Raw genomic sequence first — 27,329 nt, forward strand, 5'->3', positions numbered from 1 at the left:
AATGGGTGCTTCAGTTTCACCAGCCACAGAATGGAGGTGCTGACAAGGGAGTTTTACAAAAGGTTGGCCAGGTTCTTGCACAGTCAATAAAAATGGTTTTACTACTGAGGTGCCACCCATGTTCTTTCCGAGATTGCACACAAACACAGAACCAGGAACACAAGGCCCAAGAAATGGCTGGCTCCTTCTTGTTTTCAACTTTGATGAGATCTCTAGGGGTGTGTTCTAAGGCAACTTCTGTATTAGCCAGCTCTCTGAGCAAGCCAGGGCAAGTTATTCTGCCACATCACAGTGGCTCTGCACCCTGGGACCCAGAACGAGAGCATAGCTGTTAGCAGAAAACCTAAAGCCAGAATTCACCTAGAAGTGAGCAGCTCTAGAAAGTTCTCGGAAGTCAACATTAGCCTTTCCTCTGACCCCATTATAGCTGCCACCCTCCTGGTTGCTTATTACATACTTTCCTCACCAGAACTGCCAAGCGCATGGTTAGAATCCAAAGGCCTGATGACATCTCGATTCGACACAGCTCAGATGCCATTCGGAAGTCCCCTCTTGGCCGGCAGTGTATGCGTATGTGTGCATGCATGAGAAAATAAAGCACATTGAAAACCCATATCACACAAAACCAGCAACAAACATTCATCACGATTTCAACACAGTTTACTACATTTCTCAGGTGTGTTGTATAAAACATGTTTAGTGCAACATAGTACAAAGCTCTTTTAAAAAAAAATCCTGAACAGTTTTCCACATCATGCATGGACAAGTTTTTCTCTTTGCTTCTTGGCTCATTACAGAAAGTTAAAGCAGAGAAAAAGTTGTTTGAAAAACTTCATGATAAAAGTTGTTGCAGGAAGAGTCTAGTTTATAAAAAAAAAAGTGAGGCTGGGCAATATGTTGCCAGCACAACTGATAAGTCATATTCCAGGTAAACTTGTGTAACCACAAACGCTGCTTAGAGGGAAATCCCATCTAATGGCCCTCAGGAATGCATCTGCTTAAGAGAGCCAAGCCATGGAAGGGAATGTTTCTGGCCACCGGAGGTCACTGTGGAACAGCTTTCCATGGAAAGAAGGAAGCAATGCTAGTCAGAAAGGATGGAGAGAGATGTAGAGGCTACTGGGTCAATACAGCAGATTTCCAGTGCACAGCTGAGGAGCAATGTTCTCTTATGGCAGGAAAGGCTCCCATTGATGTCTTTTTTTTCCTTTTAAAACTGAAACGAGTTGCACTTCCTGCCCTGAAGCAGTATGTACAGGAGATTTTACATTTATAAACCAATACCCCACTGGCTTTGGGGCTGCTGTTTGGTTTTTTTTTGGTTGGTTCTTCATTTCCATTCTCTTTTCAATCCTCCCTTCTGAGCAGACCCTCTGGATATCCAAGGGAGAGGAGTGTCTGAGCGCATATCAGAGAGCAATATTATACATACAGAGGGGCTGCTAAGCAGTAACAATTTGATGGAGGGAGACACAGCAAGTTTCTTCCTCATAAGGAAAGGGATGCCTTAAAACTAACGTTAGGTGGACTCTCCCTCCAGTGGAGAGAGACTTTTATGCACATGTATGTAGTATAGACACACGCCCCCTCTCCTCCATCTATGGAGAGCTTCTACACTGTTTAGATTTCTGTGCGGGCTCTTCACCTGCACTGAAACATCAGAGCTTCATGGTTTAACCTACTGGCCCTGCAGAATTCTCCGAGCAGGGCTGCTCTGTCATGGACCTGCCAGCTCCTTCTCTCTTGAGGAAGGAAGGTCCTATTGGCTGGGAGAGGGCAGAGGCTGCGGGAATGGCCCCTCACAGACACATGGGGATGGGGAAACAGGGCGTGTGGTATATCCCCACTTGGATTTAGCCACTCCACAAAAGACAAACAATGGCCAGGTTTGCCAGGAAGACATCAAGGAAGACACTGAAAGGTCATTTTAGGCCATCACTCCACCCCTTCCCCTCGACATACGCCAAGGATGTGTCAGAGGAGGCCATTTCCTACACCAGATGTGCTGGGGTACTTGGCTTACTGGGTAGTGGAATTCGGGTGTTCCAATTATACAGAGCCCCCATTTGTTTTTTAACCGCTGTATCTTTCACAGAAAGAACAGCACTTACTGCCCCAGCACTTGCTTACAATAAAGATCAGGTAACTTTGGGGGGTTGCGGGGAAAAGGGCTGTTCTCCTAGAGAAATAAAGCAAAATAACAGAAAATGGCACAAAAACACGTAAGAGAAGGGAGAGAGGATTTGTTTCTTTCCAGCGGGCATAGTAGCACCCAGGGAGCAAATCCCTCCGGCAGCCTCTTTGCCTGGTTTCAACTTACATTGGTAATTAGTGCAAGTCCTTGAAAACAAAATGAAACCTGGTCATTAATTCCACACTCCCATTGCCCAGTGTGTGGCTGTAACATACCACCCTTGCAGAACCATTCAAATATAATGAATCCCAGTCAATGGAGCCTCCCTCTCCCTGCTTCCTAAAGTCATTACTTTGGTCAAGCTGACGAGGTTGGATCCAGCTGTTTGGCCCCACGTGACTGGAGCACACAGGCAGCCCAGCCTCAACCCTGCCACCTCTGAGAGAATGGCAGCACGGTTTAGTAAAACCAGGTGGGGGAGGCTTTTGTCCCTGGTAAGCTGGGCTATCTGGGAGTCTTCTCCTTGCTAGTGGCACGGCCAGAGCGTTCCATGTGCCCCAGGCAGACAGAGTCCTTTGGACCAAGCCAGGCTGCTTTAGTCCTGACTGCAAGTGGCCTGAGCGTCCAATCCTGTCCAAGGTCAAGACGACATCCCCCAAATGAAGCCCCGCACACATGCTAAATCCTCAAAGAAAGGAGAAACATTTGGGATGCAGAAGTGGCTGAACTAGCCTCATCTTTGAGACAGACCTCGCCGAAACCCAGCTGCCCTCAAAGCACAGTTCTGGTCCTGTTCACTTCAGAATACTGAGCAGCTGGCTCAGTTCACCTGGGGAAAGATTTTGTTCACTACAACATGAAGTCCAAGGAGGGGTAAACAAAATTGATTTCAGGAAATGAATACTTTTACTCCAAAAAGAGCCCCAGGACACCCAGACCAGAGCGCCGAATGAAACTGCTCTTGGAACTGCTCATGGTGCGACGGGGAAGGGAAGACGATAGTCTTTGGGTAACAAAAGCACAGCCCAAAGGACAACTACTGATGAGAACACAATGAACCCAAGAGGAAAATCCACTATGTACAGCAAGCACGTGGACGGTCCATCCATCTCTGGACTAGTTTTGTTATCAGAGGTGCTTGAGGAAGACTCAGACCCTCCAATCCCAGAGTTGGGGAACTCTGAAGGGCTCAGTCGTGGAGTCGAAGAACAGATGCTGAAACAAACTAAACAAGAACATCAAAACCTCTCCATTCCTTTGGGTTCCAGGTGTGTCTTTGTCTCTGCCTCTCTCTCTCTGTGGGTCAGTCTCAGCCTCCCCCCTTTAGTCTATAGTTCCCGGGTGGATGCTGAGGACGGGTGGCTCCAGGCAGGTGGGAGAGTAGTTGAGGTGCGGCTCTTTGATCCACAGCAAAGGGACCCCATTTTTGCCCTCTGAGTTCTTGCTGGAGTTCCTGCTCTTGAATCGCACCAGTAGGATGGTGATGATCAGGATGCCGAAGATGGGGAAGGGGTAGAAGAACACAAAGTAGAAGAGGGCATCGTTGGAGCAGATGATGGACTGCAGAGTGGAGCCTGAAAGCAGACACAAAGGAAAGAAAAAAACATGGAGCAATGAATCTTGGCCATTATCACCACTAGCCAGAGAACTGCCAAAGGGACAGTGATAACAGACTAGTGTGGAGATGGGAAGGCATCAAGGTCAGAGTGGATTTTCAAATCTCTCCTTCCCCACAAAGGTGCTCTTTCCCTGCAGTAAATGTCAGCTGGAGGGGGCTTGTTTTCCTTGCCTGACACTTATTCCTTTATGTTAGACTCATATTCATCTCTGTACTTGAGAGGTGGGGTCAGGCCATATTTTAGTCCTGTTGTGCAACCATTCAAACCTAGAAACTTTTTTTTTTTTAAATGAAAGTTCAGATTCTCATCTAACGCCACGACTCTGGGATCTAGGGCTTTAATAAAAACACCAAATATTGCAAGACTCAGCATCACAAAGCAATATCATCTCAGGGAAAGTTTCACCTTTTATTCTGTTTATTCTATTCTGAATAAAGTAGCTGAAGCCTGCAACTTTCATCAGGAGGACTTGCACCAAGCTAGCTTAGTATAAAGAGCCTCTGAGTTTGTGGATGATGGGATATGGCTGAAAGTAGACAGTGGTAGCTCTGCTCTCTCCAGCTCCAATCCCAAAGGCTGCACTGATCTACCTTCCAGACAGGGCTCAGATCCGCTCTACCACCTATTCTGGAAGAAGTTTCTGTTTAAAGGGACAGTGCCCCAATGCAATACAAAATCCTATTTATGGAGATTCCTATATGAGTCACACCCATGGCTGGGTGCTCTGCTTTGTCTTGCATGGCAGGGAGAGATGATGGAATAATGTGCAGGCACACCACAGCACACAATGCCACTGGCTCATAGCTGATATTCTAGCCTGATATTCTTAGCTCTGATGCAGCCACACGATTTGGTGCATGAGGGGGTGATTTACCCAGCTCAGATATTTGTTGGTATATTTATATCCCATGTATTATTCCATGCCCAGGTGACAGCAATCCTCCTCAGGGGTAAATGGAGGGGTTGGGGAAGGGAGACCGACTTCAAAGAGCAGTGCAGCCACATCTTAATTCTCCCTCCGCACCATACACATGCATTTAAGTCCCTTATTTGAAGAGAGAGACATGAAATCTTCAGATCTTGGTCTCAGTGACACACAGGGTCACTGTGTGTCTCCCACCTACCACCTTCATAGGTCAAGTGGCACCTTTTTTACTTCCCACTCCACTGGGAACAGAAAGGGCAGAGTGGCTCACTAGCGCGAGTGCCTAATATCCAGCCTCACTCATGCTTTCACCTCTGCAATCCATTCCCAGATCTCCAGTGGGCGTGCCCATGGTGCCTCATTGCAACGCATATTCCAAAAGACAGGGATAGCTCGAACTGAGATTCCCCATCCTCAGCTCCAAAATGGGCCCTAGCTAGGAAAGCCAGCAGGGAAACCAGAAAGGATAGCTGGCACACTCAAAGGGCCTCCCCCCCCGTCCACCTGAAATGCCAGGGGTGACAAGAGAGCTGTCTGCAGCTCTAAGCATTGCAAAATCCACAGGACTAGCATCCAAAGCCAGTTTGCACTGTCTCACCCTATTCATTGGGAAAGGAAACTGGAAATGCTGGACAGTTCAGCCTAGCTCACACAAGGGGTCTCAGAATAGAAGAGAAGAAAGCAGCATGTGTGTCAAGCTCCTCAAAAGTTCCTGGCAAGTCAGTCAGGCACAAGCGTCTCCCCTACAGAAGACAGTGCAGCCTCCCGCTGTGCAGCTGACCCTTAGGATGTTGGATTTCATGCTGATGTACAGACAGTAGCTTGTCTCCACTGGGAGCGCCTTGGTCACTAGAGTTTGAGGAAGCGTCTCATCCTACACTCCTAGGGACGTTAGCCCATGTCACAAAGCCAGCCACCTCAATACAGTGCTTCTGGCTGTTACTTCTCAGAGATGCAGGAGGGGTCAAGCGGTTCAGTGACAGACATTATGCTCCCAAGCTCCAGCACTACCTGACTTTTAATCGTGTTTCTGTCTTTTTTGGTTGTCAGCGAATACAGCGCTGGTGAAAGGCACCAGGGTTGGGCACTCTGATGAACAAGCCCCTCCTCACCCACCGGAAAGGCACAGCATGAGCCATTTCAACAGCATGGTTGCCTCTGACTGCCTCACCCCTCACCTGAAGGAGCCTCTTCAAAGCAGGACAGGACAATTCAGTCTCCATGGCCCATTCAATCCTTGGCCTCTCTGCCTTGTTTGCCAACAAGGCGGGCCACTGGTGTCAAAGGTGGAAATGAGTCCCCAGGAACTAGGTTGAAAACCACCAACTCCCGACATAGGGGACACCAGATGAGAATGACTTTGGGTCACTCCACATCTCAATCTATGGCAGAGGTGAAAGGCTCCAATATTAGTCCCCTAGCATGATGCCAGGAAGGTTGTAGGGCCTGGGGAGCATGGTCGCTTAGATACATTAACATCCACTTCTCCGCACAGTCCCATGCCTCAGTCTCCCCAGTGGCCCCTGCCCCACCTCCCCGTTAGAGCCATCTCACGTCTTCTCACCTGTGTCCTGCACGTGAATAGTGACAGTGCCGGACTCCTCCTCAGCCAGCCTGTACCACACCCCCTTGGGGTCAGGCAGCCACTCCTCCACACGGCACGAGTAGTTACCAGCATCAGCAGCACCTGCTTGCAGCACCGTCAGTCGGTAGAGCACAGAGGAGAGCCTCTGGAAGCGCAATCTGCCTTCAAAGCGACCTGCCTCCTGGCCAAACACTGCATCTGGGCCCACGCTTAGCAGGGCTTCCCTTTCCTCCTCTTCCTCTGTGCCACGGCTAACCCGGCCTCCTCCCTCTTTCATCCTCAGGTTGTACCAGGTCACAGCGAAGCGGGACTCTTGGCTAGAGCGTGACAGAATGCTGCAGTCCAGAGGGAAGGGCTCCTTTTCCAGCACCGTGAGGTTGGAGATGGCGGTATCCACCTGCAAGGTGGGATCTGACAGTTCGGAGACATTCATTAATGAAAGCGAAGAGAAAAACAGAACAAAACACTGTCTGAAATAGCTACCCCTTTCCAGCCCAAATGCACAGCCACGTTGGGGGTGGCTGAAGCACTGCCCACAGACTAAACCAGCCTATCCATGGCCACTGTACCATTTGTGGCCATCCTGTGCAAACATACCCCGCGAACAATGCTCCATCTTGATCAGAGGGTTGAAATGGGAACTTTCCTACAGCACAGTTAGGCCTTGTTTGTGCTACCCAGACAGACCCTGACAGCAACCTTCCAGGAAGAAGTGCGCATGTGCATATACAGTCACATGGAAAAACTGTTACACCAGTGTAATTAATTTAGATGCATACAAAAATATGGAACTCCAAAAAGTAAAGTGCTCCTATAGTCACTCACATTGTGTATATTAACGAACAATACTGCTCCATCATTAATGTTGCAAATCAACTTACATTATAAGCCTGAATTTTTTTCTCCTCAGCATTAAAATTTACAAAAACCTCAGTACTGATAAGTCTGATCTGGGGCCAAGGTTAATTTTTTCTGAAAAAGCACAAAGTGAACTGGACAATGGGTTCCTAAATCATGATGATCCCCTAAAAGGCGTAGTGTTAAACACAATTCCAAGATTCTCAGGGTTGTGGTTTTCTGGGTGGGGTTTTTTTTTTTTGGGTGCCACTTTGCAGCAAACAAAGGGAAAGAATAAAGCTAGCTTGACCAGTTCCCCTAGCTGAGATCCAGGGCCCAGGACCTAAATTTAGTTGATTAAAATCAGATTTCAAGAGCAATTAACACTTGATTTAGTAACATCATCAGGGAACGTGGGCTCTCGAGAACCTACCACAGCACCTCAAAGAGCTGCTGGAGATCTAAGTTTCCATTTAGAGATTTAAGAATGCAGCTTCTAGCCCTTTTCTTTAAACAGACTAAGTTCAAAGTGAAACCAACTACAAGGGAATCTTTTCAATAGAAAAATAATTTCTCCTCAAAAGCTTGGCAGGAGGTTTCACCTCCTGCAGACCTCAGCGGGTCCAAAGGAAACAGGGGACTTCCCCTTTGATCTCTTCCTATGCAAAAACACGCCCTTAAGCCCCACTCAGCTTTTCTACCCTGTAGGCCACCTAAGTTCCATTTAAGGGAGCACTGCTCCCGCGTAGACCTCAGGAGGGTTTTTTGGCTGGCTCCTGGGTTCAGGGGCTAATTTTGGATCATTTTTAGCTGGGAAGCCTGTTACAGGTTGTGTGGGGATCTTCCTGGAACCTACCAAGGTCAGAGAGCTCTGATGAGCAGCCCAAGGTCCATGGGATCAGGGAAAGCTCTGAGATTCCTAAAGGCCATGTCTACACTACAAAGTTAAGCCAAGTAGACATTGAACCTCCAATTTAAGCAAGTCGATCTTGCGTGTCCACACTATGCTCATTGCATCGGTGGAGTGCATCCTCACTAGCAGGGCTTGCATTGATGCACAGAGCACTGCACTGTGGGTAGCGATCCCACAATGCACGTAGCTGAGTGGAATTTTGGGTTGGGCTTGCAATGCCTTATGGGACCAAACATTTGCGCGGATGTTTATAGGAACAGGATGTTAGCCCTCCATGATGCACTTACCTCCCTCCCTCCCCGAAATCAACAGCAAACAAACCAAGTCTTTTTTGCAGGTCTGGGTTACCCATGCAGACGCCATAGCATGATAAGCATGGACCCCGCTCAGCTGTACACTGTTGTTGTGAGCATTACAAAGCATGCCTTATCCTGCAGTATTTGCTCAGCCGAAGCTGGAGCCGCCGCATGGAACAATGAGATACCATGCAAGCAGCCCTGCTAGAAGACATACAGCGGAGCAATTCGCAATTGCTGGCAACAGTCATGCATCATCTTGACACAGTGGAGTGCCACTTCTGGGCCCAGGAAACAAACACTGACTGGTGGGACTACATGGTTATGTAGCTGTGGGATGACTAGCAGTGGCTGCGGAACTTTCACATGTATAAGGCTCTTGCGTGAAGAGCTTTTCCCTGCCCTGGAGCACAGCAATACTAAAATGAGAGCTGCTCTGACAGTTGAAAAGTGAGTGGCGATAGCTCTGTGGAAGCTTGCAATGCCAGACTGCTACTGGTCAGTGGCGAATCAATTTGGAGTAGATAAATCTACTGTGGGATCTGTTGTGATCCAACTTTGCAGGGCCATGAACAGACTTCTGCTAAGAAGGGTAGTGACTCTGGGCAACATGCAGGACATAGTGGATGGTTTTGCTGCAATGGGATTCTCTAACTGCAGTGGGGCGATAGAAGGAAAACATATCCCTATCTTGGCACCAGACCACCTTGCCAAAGAGTACATAAGGGGTACTTCTCAGTGGTGTTGCAAGTGCTGGTGGATCATAGGGCCGTTTCACCAACATAAATGTGGGATGGTCAGGAAAGGTGCATGACGCGCGCATCTTTAGGAACACAAGGCTGTTCAGAAAGCTGCAAGCAGGGACTTTCTTTCCAGACTGCAAAATAACCATTGGTGATGTTGAAATGCCAATCATGATCCTGGGAGACCCAGCCCACCCCTTGCTCCCATGGCTCATGAAGTCATACACAGGCAGCCTGGACAGCAGTAAGGACTGGTTCAGACGTAGGGTGAGCAAGTGCAGAATGGTGGTGGAATGTGCCTTTGGACATTTAAAAGGTCGCTAGCGTTGTTTGCTTACGAGGTTAGACCTCAGTGAAAGTAATATCCCCACTGTTATTACTGCCTGCTCTGTGCACCATAATATCTGTAAAACAAAGTGAGAAAAGTTTCTGGTGGGGTGGGGAGTTTAGGCAGATCACCTGGCAGGCAATTTTGAGCAGCCAGACACCAGGGCAATAAGAAGAGCATACTGAGGGGCGCTGCGTCTTTGTGAGGCTTTGAAAACCAGTTTCAGCAATGAGCCAGAGTAATGTGACACTTATTTGTGTTGTTCCTTACCAAACTGTCCACTTCATTGCATTTTCTCCCTGTAAATTCCACCCCCACTAACCACTGTGTGTTGAATGAATAAAGAGCCTTTTCTCCTCAATTTGTTAAGTTTTATTATGTGCACAAACACACAGACAGCAAAGAAAAGTAAGATAACCTAGGGCAAAAGAGCTGATAACACTGTGGGGGCAGAAACAAGGACAGCTTGTTTACAGATGCACTGCAATAACAATCAAAGGTGTGGGAATGGGCACCTTCTGGTCCTTGTACCCTCCCCTGGTGCTGAGTGCGAGGCATAGCGAACTTTCCTCCCCCGCTTCACAGGACGTTTCGGGGAGGAGGATGTAGCACTGGGCGATGATGGCAGCAGGTTCAGCATAGGCTGCAGAGGGACTCTGGCATCCAGCTGCCTTTCTTGAACCTCAACCAGATGCTTCAACATGTCTGATTGCTTCTTCATAATCCGCAGCAGTTCTTCCTGCTTGGCACGCTCTTGTTCCCTGCATGCTCGCCTGTCTTCCCTGTCCATGTCCAGATTCTCAGACAGTGTAGACCTCCATGCTCTGCACTCTGTCTTGTCACTCTCGAAGGCACGCATTAACTCATTGAACATGTCCTCCCGAGTCTTCTTTTTCCGCCTTCTAATCTGGGAAAGTCTCTGTCCCAGTGTGGAAGATGAGCCGATGGACAAGGTTTCAGCTGCAAGCAAGACAAAGCACAAGGGTAGCATTGGCAGTGCATGTATTGTTTTGGTGCAAGGTTAATTATTTTTTTAAAATAAAAAACCACCCTTCAATGCACTTCCCTGCAAACCACAACATTATCACAACCACTGGCTACTGCAAGAGTTGGTTTGCTGCTCCAGCCATGGTGAGTAAGGTCACGAGGCACAGGCGAGAGGTCTTGTGCTGCAGCTTTTGTGAAGACATCCTTGTGATCACTCGTTGGAACTTGAGAAAAGCCCTCTTGCCCCTAGCAACCTGGATGGTGCTTGAGGACAGGCTGCAGCGTAAACCCCCGCAAATAGTTTGTTTTTTACAAAAGCAGCACTGGGTTGGGGGAGAGCAGACAAATAGGAAGCTGCCCTCCCCCCCTTTTTAAAATACTGGTTGCAATACGCGGTGATCCCTTCCAACCACAACCATGGTACAGTTGGCAAAGCGTGGTTGTATGACCCAGATTTCACCAAACGGGGGGCAGATTACTTGTTGGATTGTTTGCGGCTAGCGTTGAAAGCTTCCCCCATTTCCCGTAGGTGACCATATGCAATCACTCTCCGGAGGGTAACAGAGGCGGTAAGGGAGCAGATGCTGCAAGTGTCTGGGTACAGACCTGGTCCTTATGCTGCAATGATGCCAGCAGAGTTAATACTGGAGTGCCATGGGAAAGTGTCCTACTGTGGTGAACGAAATAAGGTAGCACCTTCCCAGAAACCTTCTGTGAAGGATTGCAGAGTACTTCCCTGAAAGCTTCCTAGAGATCTCTATGGAGGATTTCTGGGCCATCCCTGTGCACATAAACAATCTTTTACGGAGAGCACCCTCTGCGTAGCTGGAGTGGCGATTGATATCCACTACACATACCTTTTTGTTCAGATTAAACCTAAAAAATAATAGCATGTCACCCCTACAGTTTGATTGGAAATGTGTACTCACCAGAGGTGCCTTGCCCGGCATTACGCTCTGCCGCTGACTGGTCTGTGAAGGGATGGGCTCTAGGGTTAAAAACAGTTCTTGGCTGTCAGGGAGAATGGATCCTCCACGCTTGCCTGCCTCACATTCTCCTCCTCAACAACGTCCTCCCCGTTGTTGCTTGAGGTTACTCAGGGCTCCTGGGAGGTATCCACAAAGCGTTTTGGGTAGTGGTGGGGTTGCCACCGAGAATCGTATGTGGCTCCTCAGAAAGCAGCATGTCTCTGGGGCAAAACCAGAGGACTGTTCACCTCCCTTGTCTTCTGGTACGCTTGCCAAAGCTCCTTTATTTTCATGCGGCACTGCTGCGCGTCCCTGGTGTAGCCCTTCTCCCCCATGCCCTGTGGGATCTTGGCATAGATGTCAGCATTTCTTCTGCTGGATCGGAGCTCTGCCTGCACGGACTCTTCTCCCCGCACAGCAATAAGACCCACCACCTCCTGTGTACTCCATGCTGGAGAGTGTTTGCGACCTTGGGTCTTCATGATCAGTTGTGCTGACGAGCGCTCTATGCTGATCAAACAGGAAATGAAAATTTTAAAGTTCCCGGGGCTTTAACAGGGGAGCGACTGTTTCCTGTGTATCTGGCTGACGTGCAGTGCAGTTGAAAGTGCTCTCCAGAGCAGTCACAGCGGAGCACTGTGGGACACCTCCTGGAGGCCAATTCATTCGAATTACACAACGCAGTGTCTACACTATCCCCATGTCGACCCATGGATGTTGAATCAAGTGCTATGCCTCTCGCAGAGCTGGAGTACAGAAGTTGACTTTACAGGCCACTTAAGTCGGTGGAAGGGACTCAGTAGTGTAGACACATACATTATTAAATCGACCCAACGTGGTTTATGTCAACCTAAGTTTGTAGTGTAGACCAGGCCTAAGGTTGACAAGGGGGTGGAATAGAGAAGAAAGTCTTCACTCCCTGTGATCCCCTTCATGGACAATAGGGAATAGCTGAAGTAGGAGAGACTTTTTCCCCTCATTCTATCAACCCTCAAAGTCTTCTGCACCTGCATTTCCCTTGCCCCACTTCCTGCAGACGTTAAGCAGACAATAGGAATGTGGCTCTCCTACAACTCTCTACAGCAGTGGTGCCCCCATCCTGAGAGTCTAAAGAAGTTCACAGAAGTGGGACTCTTTTTTTGTGGACCTGAGGTCTGCAGCATCAGGACTTCCCTCTAAAGGGCAGCAGATGGTGTTTGCAGCTAGCAGGATCCCCTCCTCCAGGCCTCCCAAGCATTGCTGGATCAGAGCTCTTAGGGTTTGCAGGAACAGGACACTTTTCTAGCAGTTCTTAGGTGTTTGAGGTGGTCCTAAGGAAATTCCCATATAAGAAACTTCATGCAGGTGATGTAAGGCTGCAAGTACAGGTCAATCATTTGAGTTCATGTCCTTCAGGGAGGCCACAGGAGGAAATGGAGAAGACATGCCTTGAGATTCTTGATATTTCTAAGATAAACACAAGCAAGGCAAATCCAGGCCTCCTCATAGAGCAGCAAATACAGGAAGGGCAAAACCCCAGTTTTCCTCCTTTTTGCAAGTTACCTACAAGATTACTTCAGACCATGCTCAGTGAGTATTTTCCAATTGCTCACAACTACTGATTCCCAAAACATAAGAACAAAGATTATTTTTCATGGAAGAATGAGTGACACACTAAGTTTTGAGCTTTTGTTCAGCCATTTTTTAGTTACTTGTGAGCCAAAAAAGTTGCTTTTCTTTAAACCTAAATCAGTGTAATCCTCTTCTGCTATCTCCCCCACCCATCCAATGCAAACACACACTTCCACAGCTTAAAAGGGGCTGAAGGGATTTCCTTCTACACTTTGCTAAATCATTCATCTCAGGATTTAAGATCAGGTTTGGGAAGTTTCAGCCCAAGTGGAGATTTATATATAATCTTAGTTACAGTATGTGTAATCTACATTGTAATCACCTAGAGACATTAGGACCTTTCTGCTCAAGCCAGCTCATTTGGAAAAGTTTCCCAAGCCAAGATTTCATGGATATGGTTTTCATAATCCCTGAGAGAGCATTTTCCCTCTGTAGGGCATAAACCCTCTCTACAGGGAATTACATCCCTGCTACAACCTTTCCAGTCTCCTGACATTATGCTAGCAGCATTGCACATCCCCAGGGAGAAGTCCCAATGAAATATCCTGGGGATCTGTGTAAAAACAATCAATGAATGTATTCCCAGGGGCTTAAATCCAGAAGGGAATATTATGATTGTCTAGTCTGACCTTTTGTCTAGCACAGGCCAGACAATTTCAACCAGCGATTCCTTCATCAAGCTCAATAATTTCTGGCTGAATAGCAGCATTTCATTGGAAAGACATCCTGTCTTGATTCAAACACTTCAGAGGATGGAGAATCCACCACTTCCCTTGATAAGTTGTTCATTATCCTCATTGTTCAAAATGTGTGTCTTATTTCCAGTCTGAATTTGTCTGGCTTCACTTTCCAGCCAGAGGCTCTTGTAATGAGTGAAAGGCTTCAGACATACACCTCCTGCGGAGCAGGCACAGGCTCTGGAAGGGTTCTGTTCCCACTGTCACTTTGCTGTACATGGCACGAGCGTGTATTTGGCAGCAGCAGGGAACACAGGAACTGCTATAGCAGATCAGACCAGTGGCCCATCTAGCTCAGTACCCTGTCTCTGACAGCAGCCAGCACCAGGTGCTTCAGAAGAAGGTCCAAGAAGCCCCAAAAGTGAGCAGTTATGAAATAATCTCCTCACAGGAGAAATTGCTTCCTAACCCCCTCATCAGGTAGAGGGCCAGGAGTTCTGTTCCCAGACTGGACAGGTCACAATATTGCCGTGCTCCAGTTTCTCCATCTGTAGAACAGCGATGATCCATCTTGCTAAACAGCTTGGATAAAAGCTCTGATTTGAATGCCTGAAGAGGCTTTCAACCCATGTAATTATCTCCCATCAGATGCACATGCAAGACCATAAGGTCCCTTTAAACAGATCACGACATCTCACGAGGTCACATTTTAAACCAGAACATTAACAACGTGTAAAACATATGCAATGCAAGTCATTGGAATGATTGAAATGAAAAAAATATCTAGATATAAATTCCACGCTCTCCACCTTCATCCCCTGGCTGCACCTTGGGGTCAGGGTGCTGCTGGTGTTTTAAAAAAATTCATTGGCCCTCCAGCAATATCAGGGAGGAAGACAACCAATCCCCAAATCCTATTAGAGGACTGCTGTGTCTGCGGTACCTGTGTTCTCCCTCCAGATTAGCATGGTAGCAATAAAGGGACACAGAGACGTTAGCTCAAGCTGTTGCTGCTGCCAGCCCTGCTCCCCCAGCTCAGCTGCAGCCCATGGGGAGAGGGAACAAAGCAGAGAAACAAGGAGGGAGCTGGTAACGGGCATGAAAGAGTCACACAGCCGCCATTCCCCCTCCCTCCCTCCCCATCATGCCCAAATCAGTCCTGAGCTGGCGGATGAACACGCAGGATGGCGTGAGATATGGGTCCCTCACATGCCCGCTGGAGATGGGGCTGCCAGGCTGTCATGTCTGAGGAGTGCTTTAAGGTGGTTAATGTGCCATTATAACAATGAATAGTCAAGTACGCCGTTTCTCACTATGTGGGAGATTTCTGGTTTTAGGGGGGTGATGAGGAGAGGCCTGGCAAGCCAGGTTAGGACCCTCACAGTTTGGGAGGGAGAGGAAGGGTCTCTCTCTCTCTCTCTCTGATGCAGCCCCAGAGCCTGATGAATGTGACCCAGAGGATCCAGTTACCTGGCTGTTTCACGGTGACAGTAGTCAGCCCAGAGAGGTCTTCTGCCCGTTTGTACCACTGGTTGCTGGGATCCAAGAGCCACTCCTCGACGCGGCAGTCATAGGCTCCGCTGTCTTGCACCATCACGTTCTGGAGGGTGAGCAGGTACAGGCCTGGGGAAGGGCTCTCCAAATGTAGCCTGCCCTTCAGGTCGCTCAGTGTTGCCAGGTCTCCGTACTGCAGAGTGGCCTGGCGGTTCAGCCGTGCCACTGCCTCTTTCTCTGGGTGGCCAGATTTCCACACGTACCATTCCACCGAGAGCTGCGAAGTGGGGCTGGTCCGGTTCGTGACTGCGCACTCCAGTGTCACCCACTGGTTCTCCAGAACTGTGAGGTTCTTCTGGGTCTGGTTCACCTGCAGACGATTGTCTGGGGAGGGAGAAAACAGAGACCAAAAAAAATAGCACAATGACATGACTGCAACAACCGCTGTCCTTCCTCACCCCAATCCCTTCCCAGCTGTGTGCGCCTCCCCACTCACATCTAAACTCAGGCTCTCAGCTCCCCCGAGCTTCTTATTTGTTCTGTGAACCATCTAACGCAATTCTGGGTGTGGTAAAAAAGGACAAGGCTAGGATTTTCAAAGGAGCCAAAAGGAAGTTAGTTTGAATCCCTCTGAAATTCAATGGCATTTGGGCATCTGATTTTCTTAGGGCCCCTTTATTTCTCAGGTGAAATAAATACAAAGTCACCCAATCCCCCTGGTGTGGGAGGCCAGAGAGGTACTGGAGACAAAGCAATCCTCTAACAGGATCTGGGGATTCAGAACGTGCCAACAAGACTATCTGGAACTGAAGGGGTCACACCTGGTGTCACTAGATTAGGAATTTCTCCTCCATTTGACCTACAACTTAATTGCCATCAATGGTGGCTGCAATCAGCCGTGCATGCACATAATGTGCGTATCCCAGACTCCTACCAAGCTGCCAGTGCAAACCCTCAGAAAGGGCAGGGTTTGAGCTTCCCTGGTACAGCAGATGCTCTGTCATGACAGAACAGAGATGGGTGCTAAAGGGTCTCATATAACACTTAGTGGCATAAGGTTTAGGGGTGCAAAGTTGATAGTGTGTTACAACCCTCCTCCTCCCATCACATATAGGTCTCCAGGCATGTAACCCCTCTCAACCACCCTTTGAAACCTGTACATCTCTGGACCAGAGTATGAGGATCCGTGCAGTGCTGTGAACAGCCGGGTCTGGTGACCAATTGGCCCTTGGGCCATATACTCGAGTCTGTGGTGTTTCATGGCCTGGGTCAATAGACAAGGCAACGCTTGACCTAGAGGTTGGAGACTGGCTACACTACAGCTGTAGGATAACTGCTCTGTCCTGCCTAGGCCGAGACTGCTGAAACGCTGAAGGACTGATTACCTGTCAAGTATTATGAGCTGAACCCCTCATCTGCATGATATTATCCTTCTGCCGACCTGCCTCCCAGATGAGCTCTTCCCTCCGCCTCCCCTAGTCCTAGAGGGAATTCTTCCTCAGCGGCAGTCACCCCACAGGGAACTCTGCACATGCAGAGGAAGCTGGAGTCCTCTAGCTGTCTGGGCAAGGCAGGTTCCTCCTCCAGGAGGAGGCCCCGATAATATGCCTCTGGAATGAGACATGGATGGGGGAAGTTGTCAGCCTTTAAAGAGCCTCCCTCCCCCCCATATAAACAGTCCTCCTCCCCTGCATATCTATGGCTGATGACCGCTTTGGCAGAGAGGGGCAGGACCCTGATTAATTCAGTACATCCTTATTACCTCCATTTCCCATCTGTGCCGGTGACATCCTCTGCCATGGAAACCACCAGCAGAGCAGATTTCTCTCTCCCTGGCAGCCAGCTTCCCACCTCATTAAACTCATTACTCATCTCTCATGCAGAGTGCAAGAGAGCTGAGAGACGCTCCCGTTGGGATATTGGCAGAGAGTAAAATCAAACTGGATATGAAAAAGCCCTGCATGCCGAGCTCTGCCAGGCACACACATGCCTGCCCCCTCTCATTAGGTCACTAGTCGCCACTCCAGCAGCAGGACACGGTCTCAAACAGGAGTTACACTGAAGGAGTTACACTCTTACTTAACATTGACATAGGAAGAGACATCCTGTGTAGCTAAGCCCAATCTCAACTTGACCACTTTTCCTTGTCAAGACAAAGCCACCGACAACTAAAGGCGTCTTCAACCCCTTCTCCAGAAAGATCCACTCCACGAGAGCTGCTGATCCCACCTCTCCCCCACACATCAATCCTCTACTTTCAACACAATGTAAAATGCCCCAGCCTGTCCACACCTCCCTCTTCATGGCAGATCCCCTTCCGTTGTGTCTTCACTCAGACCCAATCCAGCTTCTTCTCTCCCTAACCCTTCAGACATGTGCTCCCAATGCCAATGTCCATTTTGCTGGGTAATGACTTGACGGCTAAATCAAAACACAGCAGTGGGGAGATGGGGTTGCATGGAGGTAGGGAACTGTGGAGACATGTCAGGTTAAGACGCGTACCAGGTAAGACTACTGCCCACACCACTTCTGCAAACATCCCCCATCCCAGCATGGTGCCTCTTATCCAGTATCCTGCAAAACTCCATTTCCAGGTGCCAGCTATGTGGAAAGTTGCCAGTTCTCAAAGGACTACATGGAGATGTAAATTCTTATTCCTGTGCAAGGCTCTGCTGTGGGAACAGGCAGGCTGTGTAATACCCTGTACAGAGCTCTTTACCTCCTCCCTTTAACACAACATTAATGCTTATCCCCGGGGTACATTCCTTATCCCAGCAGTCTGCTTCCATTCCTGAACCCCCTTGGGCACTGTGTGTGTGTGTGTGTGTGCGCGCGCGCGTGCAGAGGGAGAACAGCCCTTGAGGACAGGGTCACCATTTGAAGGGGAAGCTTCCTGGAGGGGCTGGCCTGTGTCACTTCCTCATGGTAGGGAGAGCTGCAGAGCCCCGCATGGCTTAGGGAGGAGACAGACATCACGAATGCGGATGATACAGATGAGAGTAAAGCAGACTCAGGCTGTGAACATGATACACAGGCGTAAGCCCCGGGTGCTCCTGGGGACCACAGGAAGAGTGACAGCAGCTCTGAGCTTCAGCATGACAGAGTAAGGCTGAGAGGTTTCGCGGACTCTAGCCCAGCATGTATGTAACAGGCTCTCCGGGGCTGCCCAGGCCCAGTGGGGAATGAATGACCTTTATGCAGGAACATTTGTGCCGCTTGCTAACCACATATCACCGGAGCGGGAACAGAGGGACTGACCAGATTCCAGCAGTCTGGCTGGGAGGGGAGGCACGTCCCAAGAGCAACAACAAGCAGGGGGATGATGTTTGGCAAAGTGGGAAGAGAAGCCTGGCTTCCAGTTTGGGGGCAAAGGCCCAGGCTGTGAAGTGAGGAAGGTGTGATTGGGTCCAGTTAGGGGACAAAGGTTTAGCGGGGAAGGGGAGAAGGATTTAACTCAACTAGGTAAAACTTGAGTGCGGACAAGATTTAGTTCAGCTGCAGTTCTCGGGCAAAGTTAACTGCCGGGGAGAGTCCATGTTACCTGGCTGCTTGACGGTGACCTCAGTTCGCCCAGACACTTCCTCTGCCAGCTTGTACCAGGCGTGGTTAGGGCTGAGCAGCCATTCCTCCACATGGCAGTAGTAGCTGCCGCTGTCACGGACCTCTGCCCGCTGGACAGTGAGGCTGAAGAGCCCACCAGAGGAGGACCGCTCGAACTGCAGCCTCCCCCGTAGCCCCTCCTCCTCGGCGTAGGTGCCATACTCGAAAGCAGAGCTGTGGGTTGTCTTCAGGATGAGCTTGCCATCGGCGTCGGCTGGCTTGTGGACATACCACAGCACAGCAAAGTGAGAGTCCGGGCTGGTCTGCGATTTCACGGAGCAGTTCAGGGGGATGGGCCTGTTCTCCACCAGGGTGATGCTCCGCTTTGATTTGCTGACCTGTAGCTTGGTCACTAGGAGGAAGGAGAGAGGTGGATGAGAAGTGGTAGGTCATTAACACAGACAGAGGGGGAAAAAAAGAAAAGAAAAGAAAAAAAAAAAAGACAACCCTCCCCCCACCTGCAGTCTCATCCATGATCTCCTTGCATAAGGCTAAATAGGACCTTGATCCACAGGAATTTAGAGAGCCCTGTATCAAATCTTCTTCCCAGTTTCCTCCTTCACCTCAATGAACTCCTGAATCCTTCCCCCAGCTCCCTCAGCGAGAGGCTTGGTTTTTCACAGCTGCCTCAGGCCCCCTTAGAAGGATCCTGGATTAAGGCATCCAGTCCAGCAGGAGATTCACAGATATCATCCGTTCTCCAGAGACTTCAGATTCCTCCGCCCCTAGGGCTGCACTCGTTAAATGAACACTTGTTTTTCCAACGCTTCCTGCGCAAACCTCTGCGCTGCTGACCCAGCCCCCCAGAAAGCCACCTCAGATAGAACATGTACCCTGCCACGCCCCGTTCATCTCATTGAACTGAAAGCTTTTTAAAGGCTATTTGGTCTATATCAGATCAATAGGGACATTAAAACATGAGCAACATGAGAAACAGACACTCAGCTGGAATGGAAGAGGAGGGAAGCATAGTCTGGTTTGCAGTCAGAGCCCATGGCAGGGAATCGGGCGTTCTGCACCAAGTTCTGCCACATGCTTACTGTCTGACCGTGGGCAAATCAGAGAGACTGCGACTCTCTCAACTTCCCACCATTACCTCCACCAGTTCAGCTCCCCAAGTGGTAGTGAAAGCGGCTGCACTTGTGTATGCAAGGCACAGCACCCACTGCTATTTTAGCCACTGTGTTTAGACCCACTCTGAACAGGGTGACAATGGGTTTAAAATCCTGCTGCCCTCTCTATGCTGAAACAAGAATCATGGCGTCACAGTCTTTTTATTGTATGTACATGGGCTATGTCTAATACAATAGGCCTTAACCCCTGACTGGTGTAACACAAACAAAATAGTTCCGTGTATTTACATCTGTATGAAGGTGCTTTTCCTGCAATTTTGGGGCTGTCTGGGATTTGGTTTGCCCTAGATGACGATTTGAAGTGAGGAGCAGGGTCTGAGTAGACACACACCGAGTCCCAGGCAACTCGGACTCAGTCCATCTCCCTTCTTCCCCGGTCTAGGAAAGCGGGACAGTTCCTCCCCAAGAACTGCTGGCACAGAAAATGGATTGGCATAAAGTAAGTACTGGTCAGGGCAGGGAGAGGAAGAGGATGTGGGAACCCAGACCTCCTAGTTAGAAGGGATTTACCCCAAGTTTCAGCATGGAGGGCACTACTGGATCTCATCACACCACACAAGCTAAACAGGGTCAGACCCATAAGTACTCAGATAGGAGACCTCCAGATACTGCAGGGAGTGAGCGTTGGTGCTTCTGGCAGGTGGCATCTTTCCCTCCAAGTCAGCACTGAACTAGTTCCCCAGCATTCAGTTCTCTTTGCTACTGGAAATGCCATCAGATCTATAAATACTGCTCCTGATGCTTGTGAAAAGTGCCACTGGCTCTTTAATGGCCCCGAGAGTTGGGGTTTTAACTTACTCTGGTACCAAGGTCCAAATCAGGTAATTACAATCTCTACCTAAATTTCATCTGCAGTTTTTGTTGCCTAGTGATGATCTGCAAGTCTTCTCCTGAATGTCTGTGTAGCACTGCTGTACATGGTAATGCCACTGCTGTGTTTCACTCCTGAAGCGGAAGCATTTTTGTGCTGGGAGAAGGGATTGTGTACACAGTTTGTAAATCTATTATTGAAGTTTACAAAGCATTCTGGGGACAAGAGGCACCACAGAAATACAGGACTGCAAGTCAGCACAGCTTCATTCAGATCAAAGGAGTGCTGCAGATTTACACCAGTTGAGGATCTGTCCCACAAGTTCTAGTTATTAGGATGCAATGGGGTCTCTTCTCACTGGGGCAATGGGTCTCTGTTTTGCATTACCTTTTACTTCACCAAGCTACCACTGAATTCTATAGTCTCAATTGCCCTGTCAGCTGAGCCGAATGTGTGTGGAGGAGCCTGGGGGAGAGAAGGGTACATACGAACAGCATCAAATGGAAGGAAGAGGCTCCCATGACAATGACACTTTTCTGCTTTAAGACAACATCTGAAGATATGCATCCTGGTAGCACAGAAAAGTTCCCCTGGAGCCTGTACTGCCTTTGGCTTTAATCAGTATGCTAATAAAGACTAGATAACTCTGTTATGGAATGGCACACTGGAAGCGGGGGGGAAATAGCCCCCAGCTTTCCTCTCTGGGGACTGACTTAATGGAGAGGTTTGGGCTCATGCTGCTATGTTCCTCCTAGCCCAATCCACCAAGCAGGTTGCACCAAGACCCACTTCACCTCCTTGTCTCATTCTAGGTGGGAAAAGGTTATTTCAAGTTGTAACCAGTCCTCCAGTGCCTGGGATAAAAACCAATAGAAAAGAAAGGCAAATCTCAGCAGCTCTATTTCTCCCCCTTCAACCCCCTTTCCAACAGTTTATTTTTAATTGGTACGGGATTATTTTCTGCAACTGTTGCTAGGGAAACCTCAGTTGCTATAGCAACTGTATATGTTAAATTGCTTGCTTATATCTATTAAAATGCACTATACGCACATGCTGTGTGTTGTGGGGGCATACTGTATCTATACACACATGCCCTGGGCATATACTGTACCTATATTTAGAAACATGAAAAATAGGAAAGAGATTTTAAAGAATCCCTCCTAATTTTCTTCCCACATTATAGCATTTCAAGGGGTGGGGGAGCTGGAAGGACAAAGAAGGGATATTTTTAAGCCTGGTGCTTCTGGGCAACAGACCCATGTCTCACATGGACACGATTTATTCCACTGATGTGGCAAAAGTGCACTCTCAGACCAAAATACATAGCGATTCTCAGCATACACACGTACACCCTGACGTTACAGAGCACCAGGGCAGCCCAGAGAGTGGCTGTTCCTGCTTCCCCCAACACCTGGGAGTGTTTCCCAGCCATTGCCCTAGTTTTCAAAGCCTCTGGTCTGTTTCTTGTTCCCCTCCCATGATCGAAAAGCCGTACACACTGCAGACTGGAGGGTTTGCTTTGAGATGTGTGTCTGAAGGGCCAGATAAATAGTTCCAGCATCAGGCAGAGAGCGAAGGAGGAGTCAGGTGCTATCCCTGACACAGGATGATAAATCCTCCACCCTACACCTGGATAGAAAACAAAGTATTGTGGGGGATTATTACGCTTACGTTACCAGGTGCAGAATTGCTCTGATCACCTCCACTCCTGTCAGCCACCACCAGAGCAGCGCATAAGGCAACATTTGCAAGGCCCTTTTTACACCCAGAAGAGCTTAAAATACTTTTTCTAGTGTTTAAATTCTGCAATAGCTGACAGAGATGACAGAGAAGTGGTGGCACAGAGTACTCTGGGGTCCTGGCTCAGTCAGACAGGGGCAGGGAGATTGTTTCAGTACAGATCTGGGCTTTGCTATTTCTTTTGTGGCTTTATGGTTCATCTTTAGATGCGTTTGTGAGACATGGTAATTGTATTGGTCTGAGATAGTGTTCATGTGGTTATGGCAAGAGAGCAGGAGTCTCAGGCACAGTACCCTCCATAGCCAAACCTCAAAGCCCTTAATCAGGCAGAACTCCCCATCCCTCCAATGTGTGATCGGCCTGAACAGAAAGACAGCAAAGGGTTTGACTTTACAATTCTCTCTACACAATTTGGCTCTACAATTCCAGGTTCTACAATGCAGCCTATCCGGGGCTATTCTGAGGGTGTGTGTGGGGTGGGGGGGTGGCTGCTGTACTGCACTGCAGAACACCATGGATAGTGGGAGCAGTGATGTGGAGACACACAGCTACACAACATTCTCTGCTAAGCTGTCAAGAGACCAAAGCTCTCTTAATAGGTCTCAAAACATCTGCTTGGGCAGCCCTGGGAAACAGGTGTGTGTTCTGGTGAAGATATCGTACAGATAAACTGCAAACCATAATCCAGCCTCCACTGTGTCTCTTGGATTCCCTGGAGGGAGGAAGAAAAGAAAAGAGGATGGTAACTTCATGCACTATTACTGGCTGTTAATACAACACTAACACATCATTTACACTGGCAATGAAACCATTTAAAATCAATCATTGTTAAATCTGGTTCTGCTAGCATAGCTTCCTAACCACCAATGACCAAGCACAACAGACAGAGAGAGAGTGTTTAATTGACTTTTTGTAGCTGTGTTCTGTCAAACACAAGCCACTTAGCTCTGGGGTGGAACACAATAGCTATTTAACAGCACAAAGCAGCACTACACACACACAGGAGTAACTTTATAACTTTATCCAACTGAAGCTGCAAAGGGAATTTAGGGAGGTTGAATGGGTAATTACCTAAGCTGGAATTTCGGCAGGGCACCAGGGTTTAACATCCCTCTTCTTGGGAAGAATATGGTAGAGCAATGCTGACCTTTTGTGAATATCAAAATTCCTCATGGCTCATGCAAGAGACATGCCTCCAACCCCATGGTGCCCTTATATTACTTCCATACTGGGGTATTGCTTCAGCATCAACTCACAAGAAAGAGCATCATCTACTGAGTCACCAGGATCACTTCCTGCCGTACCCTGTGCTTTCCTTGAAGGTCTCCCATCTCAGAGCTGCATGACCAGGCCTGACCCTCAGGATCATATACAAGGTGACATGGCTACAGATGTACAGCACGTACACACCACAGAAATGGAAATCATTCTCTTTTCAGCCGAAGCCACTACGTAATGCATATAAACACAAATATACATAGGGAATGTATGTTTCAGGAGGCAATGAGTCTAGTAATTGCAGCAGGGAGACTGGAAAGAGAACTGAATGGCAACTTTTTTTTTTCATACTGACTCACTGTGTTGGTTCAGTCAGTTAATTTCCGTGCCTTAGTTTCCTTATCTTCAGAAATAAGAAGTTACCTACCTTTGTAAAGCACTTTGATAAATATGCTCCATAAAGGTGACCTATCAGCGCTGTTCTTTGTAAGGCTGTTTAAGGCTCTCCTCTTGTAGAGCTCCCAAGAAAAATCAACACCAGAGTCCCACTGAGGCTTTGCTCTTCTATCAAGAATTCTAGGAACCAAGCTAATTAACGTGGCTGAGAACGCTCCCGGCAGAGGGGGGAGGGGAAAGTCAGCTAAGAAATGCAATGCTGCACTTCCTGAAAATTCACCACAAATGCGCAAGTACTGCCAAGGGCGGCTCAGGGAGTCCCAGGAGAGAGTGCTCATCTGCACAGGGAGGGGAGAGGAGTCAAGGGCTGCCTTGTCCCACTTTGAAGATTGTCACCCTTGAGGAGAGCTTCTGCAGAAACAGCCTCTCTCAGAGAGAACTTAAGAAATATTACTGAGTTTCCCAGCGAGTGCCCTAATTTTAAAAGCCTCTGATGGAATGTGGCTGTTTTGAGGTGAGAGGGTAGATGGGGAAACAAAAACAAAGAGGGCTTGTGCACAATATGCTTCTAAAAGGTCGATCCACCAATGTGAGTGTGATTGCATGAGCTCATAGCTGATACCCCACAGGGTCAAGATTTAATTCTTGCAAATAGGATGGGTTTAGGAGCTGCCTGTCTCCTCAGAGTGTTAGGCTCGCGGATCGTAAAGGGTGATTTACAGTCTGTGGACTGCTGGAAAGGGTGGGAAGGAAAACGAGGCTGTGACTTGCCTCCCGATAAGATTCCCTGGCTAAGGGACAGGACAACCGAGCCGGTTCCACAAGAAGACAGTCACACAAGATCAGTGTCTCGGTTCCTGCAGCACTGGGGCTCCCAGAACTGCAGCACAGTCCCGAGCAGTTGCTCAGGTGCGGTGTGTCGTCCAAGGTGAACACTGCAGAGTGAGCTGAGCCTCTTGCCTGAAGGAAGCCCTGTTCCTCCCCTCACTAGTGGCAGACGGGCACTCCCACTGGAATTCACCTCCTCCCGGTCAGTTCCTCCAGAGAGGAAGGACAGTTCAGCGGGCACTAGCCTGGGACTCGAGAGCCCTGGGCTCTGTTCCCTGCTCAGGCCAAGTCACTCGCCTGTCTCTCTACCTCAGTTTCCTGTATGTAAAATGGGAATCACAGGCCATCCCTTCCTTATGAGGCACTCGGGCACTATGGTAGTGGGGGACAGATAAGTACCTTAGACAGTTCCTGACTCAGGACTGGCAACAGGAAGATGGGTGGGTAAGGAGGATGTAAGTCCACTGAATTAGCTGGCAGGGAAGAAGGCAATTAGGAATAGATAAAGGAGACAGTAAAGGAAGGAAATGACAGCAGAAGGGGTGGTCAGGTTAGGGCGCTTACGGGAGGGGCCAGGAAGCAGGAGATGGTTCTCCAAGGGTTTAAACATTCAATACAATCACAATGAAGCAGAGACAGAGACTTCAACACTAGGGCCATCTCCCCGGAGATGCAAGGAATATGGCACCACAGCTCCTGCTACTGTTATTCTCTTTTAATAGAACACAATTCCTGCTGAAACTGGATTAGCAATGCTGCAAATTGCATTAGCCAACATGGGCGGCTGGCTGGGGCGATGAGAGCATGAGAAGAGGAAATAGCATTAGGCTTTGCCTGCTATTATTACTGCCGTTATTAACTTGTCACTTTGCTGTAGTGTTCCTATAACAATGAATTATTGCCTGCAAACAGGCCGACACGATTGAATTACTGGGGAGAACAGCTCCATGGAAAGGTAAGGCAAGGCAGCCTCTTTCCCAAGGAGCTTTCAGTTGCTGCCCATCCTGCCATCCAACACATACACGATGCAGACAGAAGAGCCACTGAAGGTAGCAGACTGGCCATTCGGACTTCAAGCAATGCCAGTTTCAGAACCATTCTCCATACCACACAGGAGTTGGTTTAGTGTGTGCTGCGCTACACACTGATCTCACTAAGATAAACACCTTATAGTTCCATGACCTTAACCACAGGGCAACAATGATTTGTTTTAATTCCAGTTTCGTTCCTCATGCACCTTGTTTGTGCAGAGACAACTCAGATACTCAGAACCGGATCCTAAGACATGACAAGCGCCCACAGCTCCTGTTGGTGTAACATCAAAGGCTCTTGCAGAAGCTCAGTATTGCCTAGGTCCCGGTACGTGATAAGCTGTCACCCAGCTCAGGCAGATAAATGAGGAACAAATAAGTGTCATGGGACAGTGGTAAAAAATGACAGAAAGAGCTGTTCTGTGTCCACTTCACTGAACATCATCTGCCTAGAGCCTTCCTCTCATTCCTTCCTGCCTTGCTTGTTACTGATTTCAAGAAACAGCACACGTATCTTTGCCTCTGCCCTGATGCATACACAGTCTTCAAAACAAACAATTAGATATTCAGATACGTCACTGATGTGACCACTTGTCTAGAGAGAGATGGATCTTCTCCCCCACTACCCCCAGATAGAGCCCTCTGTAGTTCAGTAATACGCTCTACTAACTCCACTGTTCTCCACCATGAGTCTTCTCTCTCCTTGAGAGGCATTGGGCTGGCACCCTCCAGACTATGCTGCAAAGGAGGAATAGTCCCCTCTATCAATGGAATAGCACTGGTCCTCCATTTTCACCTAGTAGCATCCTAGGTTCCTCTATACATTTTATGAGGTCCCTCTCTATAGCCATGGTTGAATTAGAATGGCTGGGATTGGCTGTCTCTCCAGTAGCTCCCTGATTCACTTTACCCAGGGGCGGGGCACACCAGGGGCACCGGCTGGCTCGGGGGGGCGGGGGGGGGGCGGCGTGGAGCTCTCGGTGCTCGGCCGCTGCGGGTAGGTCCCGGTCCACCGGACGGCGGGACTGCGCAGTCATGCGCATGCGCGGGGCCTGGGTCCCGCTTCCCCGTGAGCTCGGCTGAGCGCCGCAGGCGGCAGGTCGCAGGTCCCCCCGCTCCGGCCGGGCTCCGCTGCGCTGCCCGGGCGCGGAGCCCACGAGCAAAAATGACGCCTCTCCCCAGGATGGGAGAGCAGGGGAGGACCCGGGGGGGGGAGGGGGAGGGGCGGCGAGCGGGCGCGCGCGCTGGCTTGGGCAGGCCTTTTTAGAGCCGCCCCTGACTTTACCTCTAACATTTCTTTAACCTTCAAGTTCACAGTGCTTCTCCTCACAACACAACAACGTTCCTGGATATGCAGCATAAACAATAACTGCAAGACCCAAGGGCAGCACAGCTGTGGCACTCCCATGGCCATGGGAAACACTCCTAGGATAGGATAGACAGGTGGGAATTGTG

The 27,329-nt window shown here is 49.0% G+C and overlaps 1 protein-coding gene across 2 annotated transcripts in view; it reads right to left on the reverse strand.

Annotated features, from left to right (window-relative positions):
- Positions 1-642: 642 nt before the first annotated feature.
- IGSF3 (immunoglobulin superfamily member 3) overlaps positions 643-27,329 on the reverse strand; it is a 150,561-nt gene continuing 123,874 nt past the window's right edge. The window contains exons 8-11 of one of the 2 annotated variants that reach the window (XM_039546063.1): positions 18,659-19,069; positions 15,094-15,501; positions 6,243-6,674; positions 643-3,708 (exon numbers count right to left, since the gene is read on the reverse strand). In XM_039546063.1, the coding sequence (XP_039401997.1) occupies positions 3,458-3,708; positions 6,243-6,674; positions 15,094-15,501; positions 18,659-19,069 (1,502 nt within the window). In that variant the 3' untranslated portion in view covers positions 643-3,457. Of the gene's footprint in view, positions 3,709-6,242; positions 6,675-9,764; positions 10,341-15,093; positions 15,502-18,658; positions 19,070-27,329 lie in introns of those variants that run through there. The other variant, XM_039546072.1, reaches the window with a different exon arrangement.

This window comes from Mauremys reevesii, linkage group 1 (genome assembly GCF_016161935.1).
Source record: "Mauremys reevesii isolate NIE-2019 linkage group 1, ASM1616193v1, whole genome shotgun sequence".
Taxonomy (NCBI): domain Eukaryota; kingdom Metazoa; phylum Chordata; order Testudines; family Geoemydidae; genus Mauremys; species Mauremys reevesii.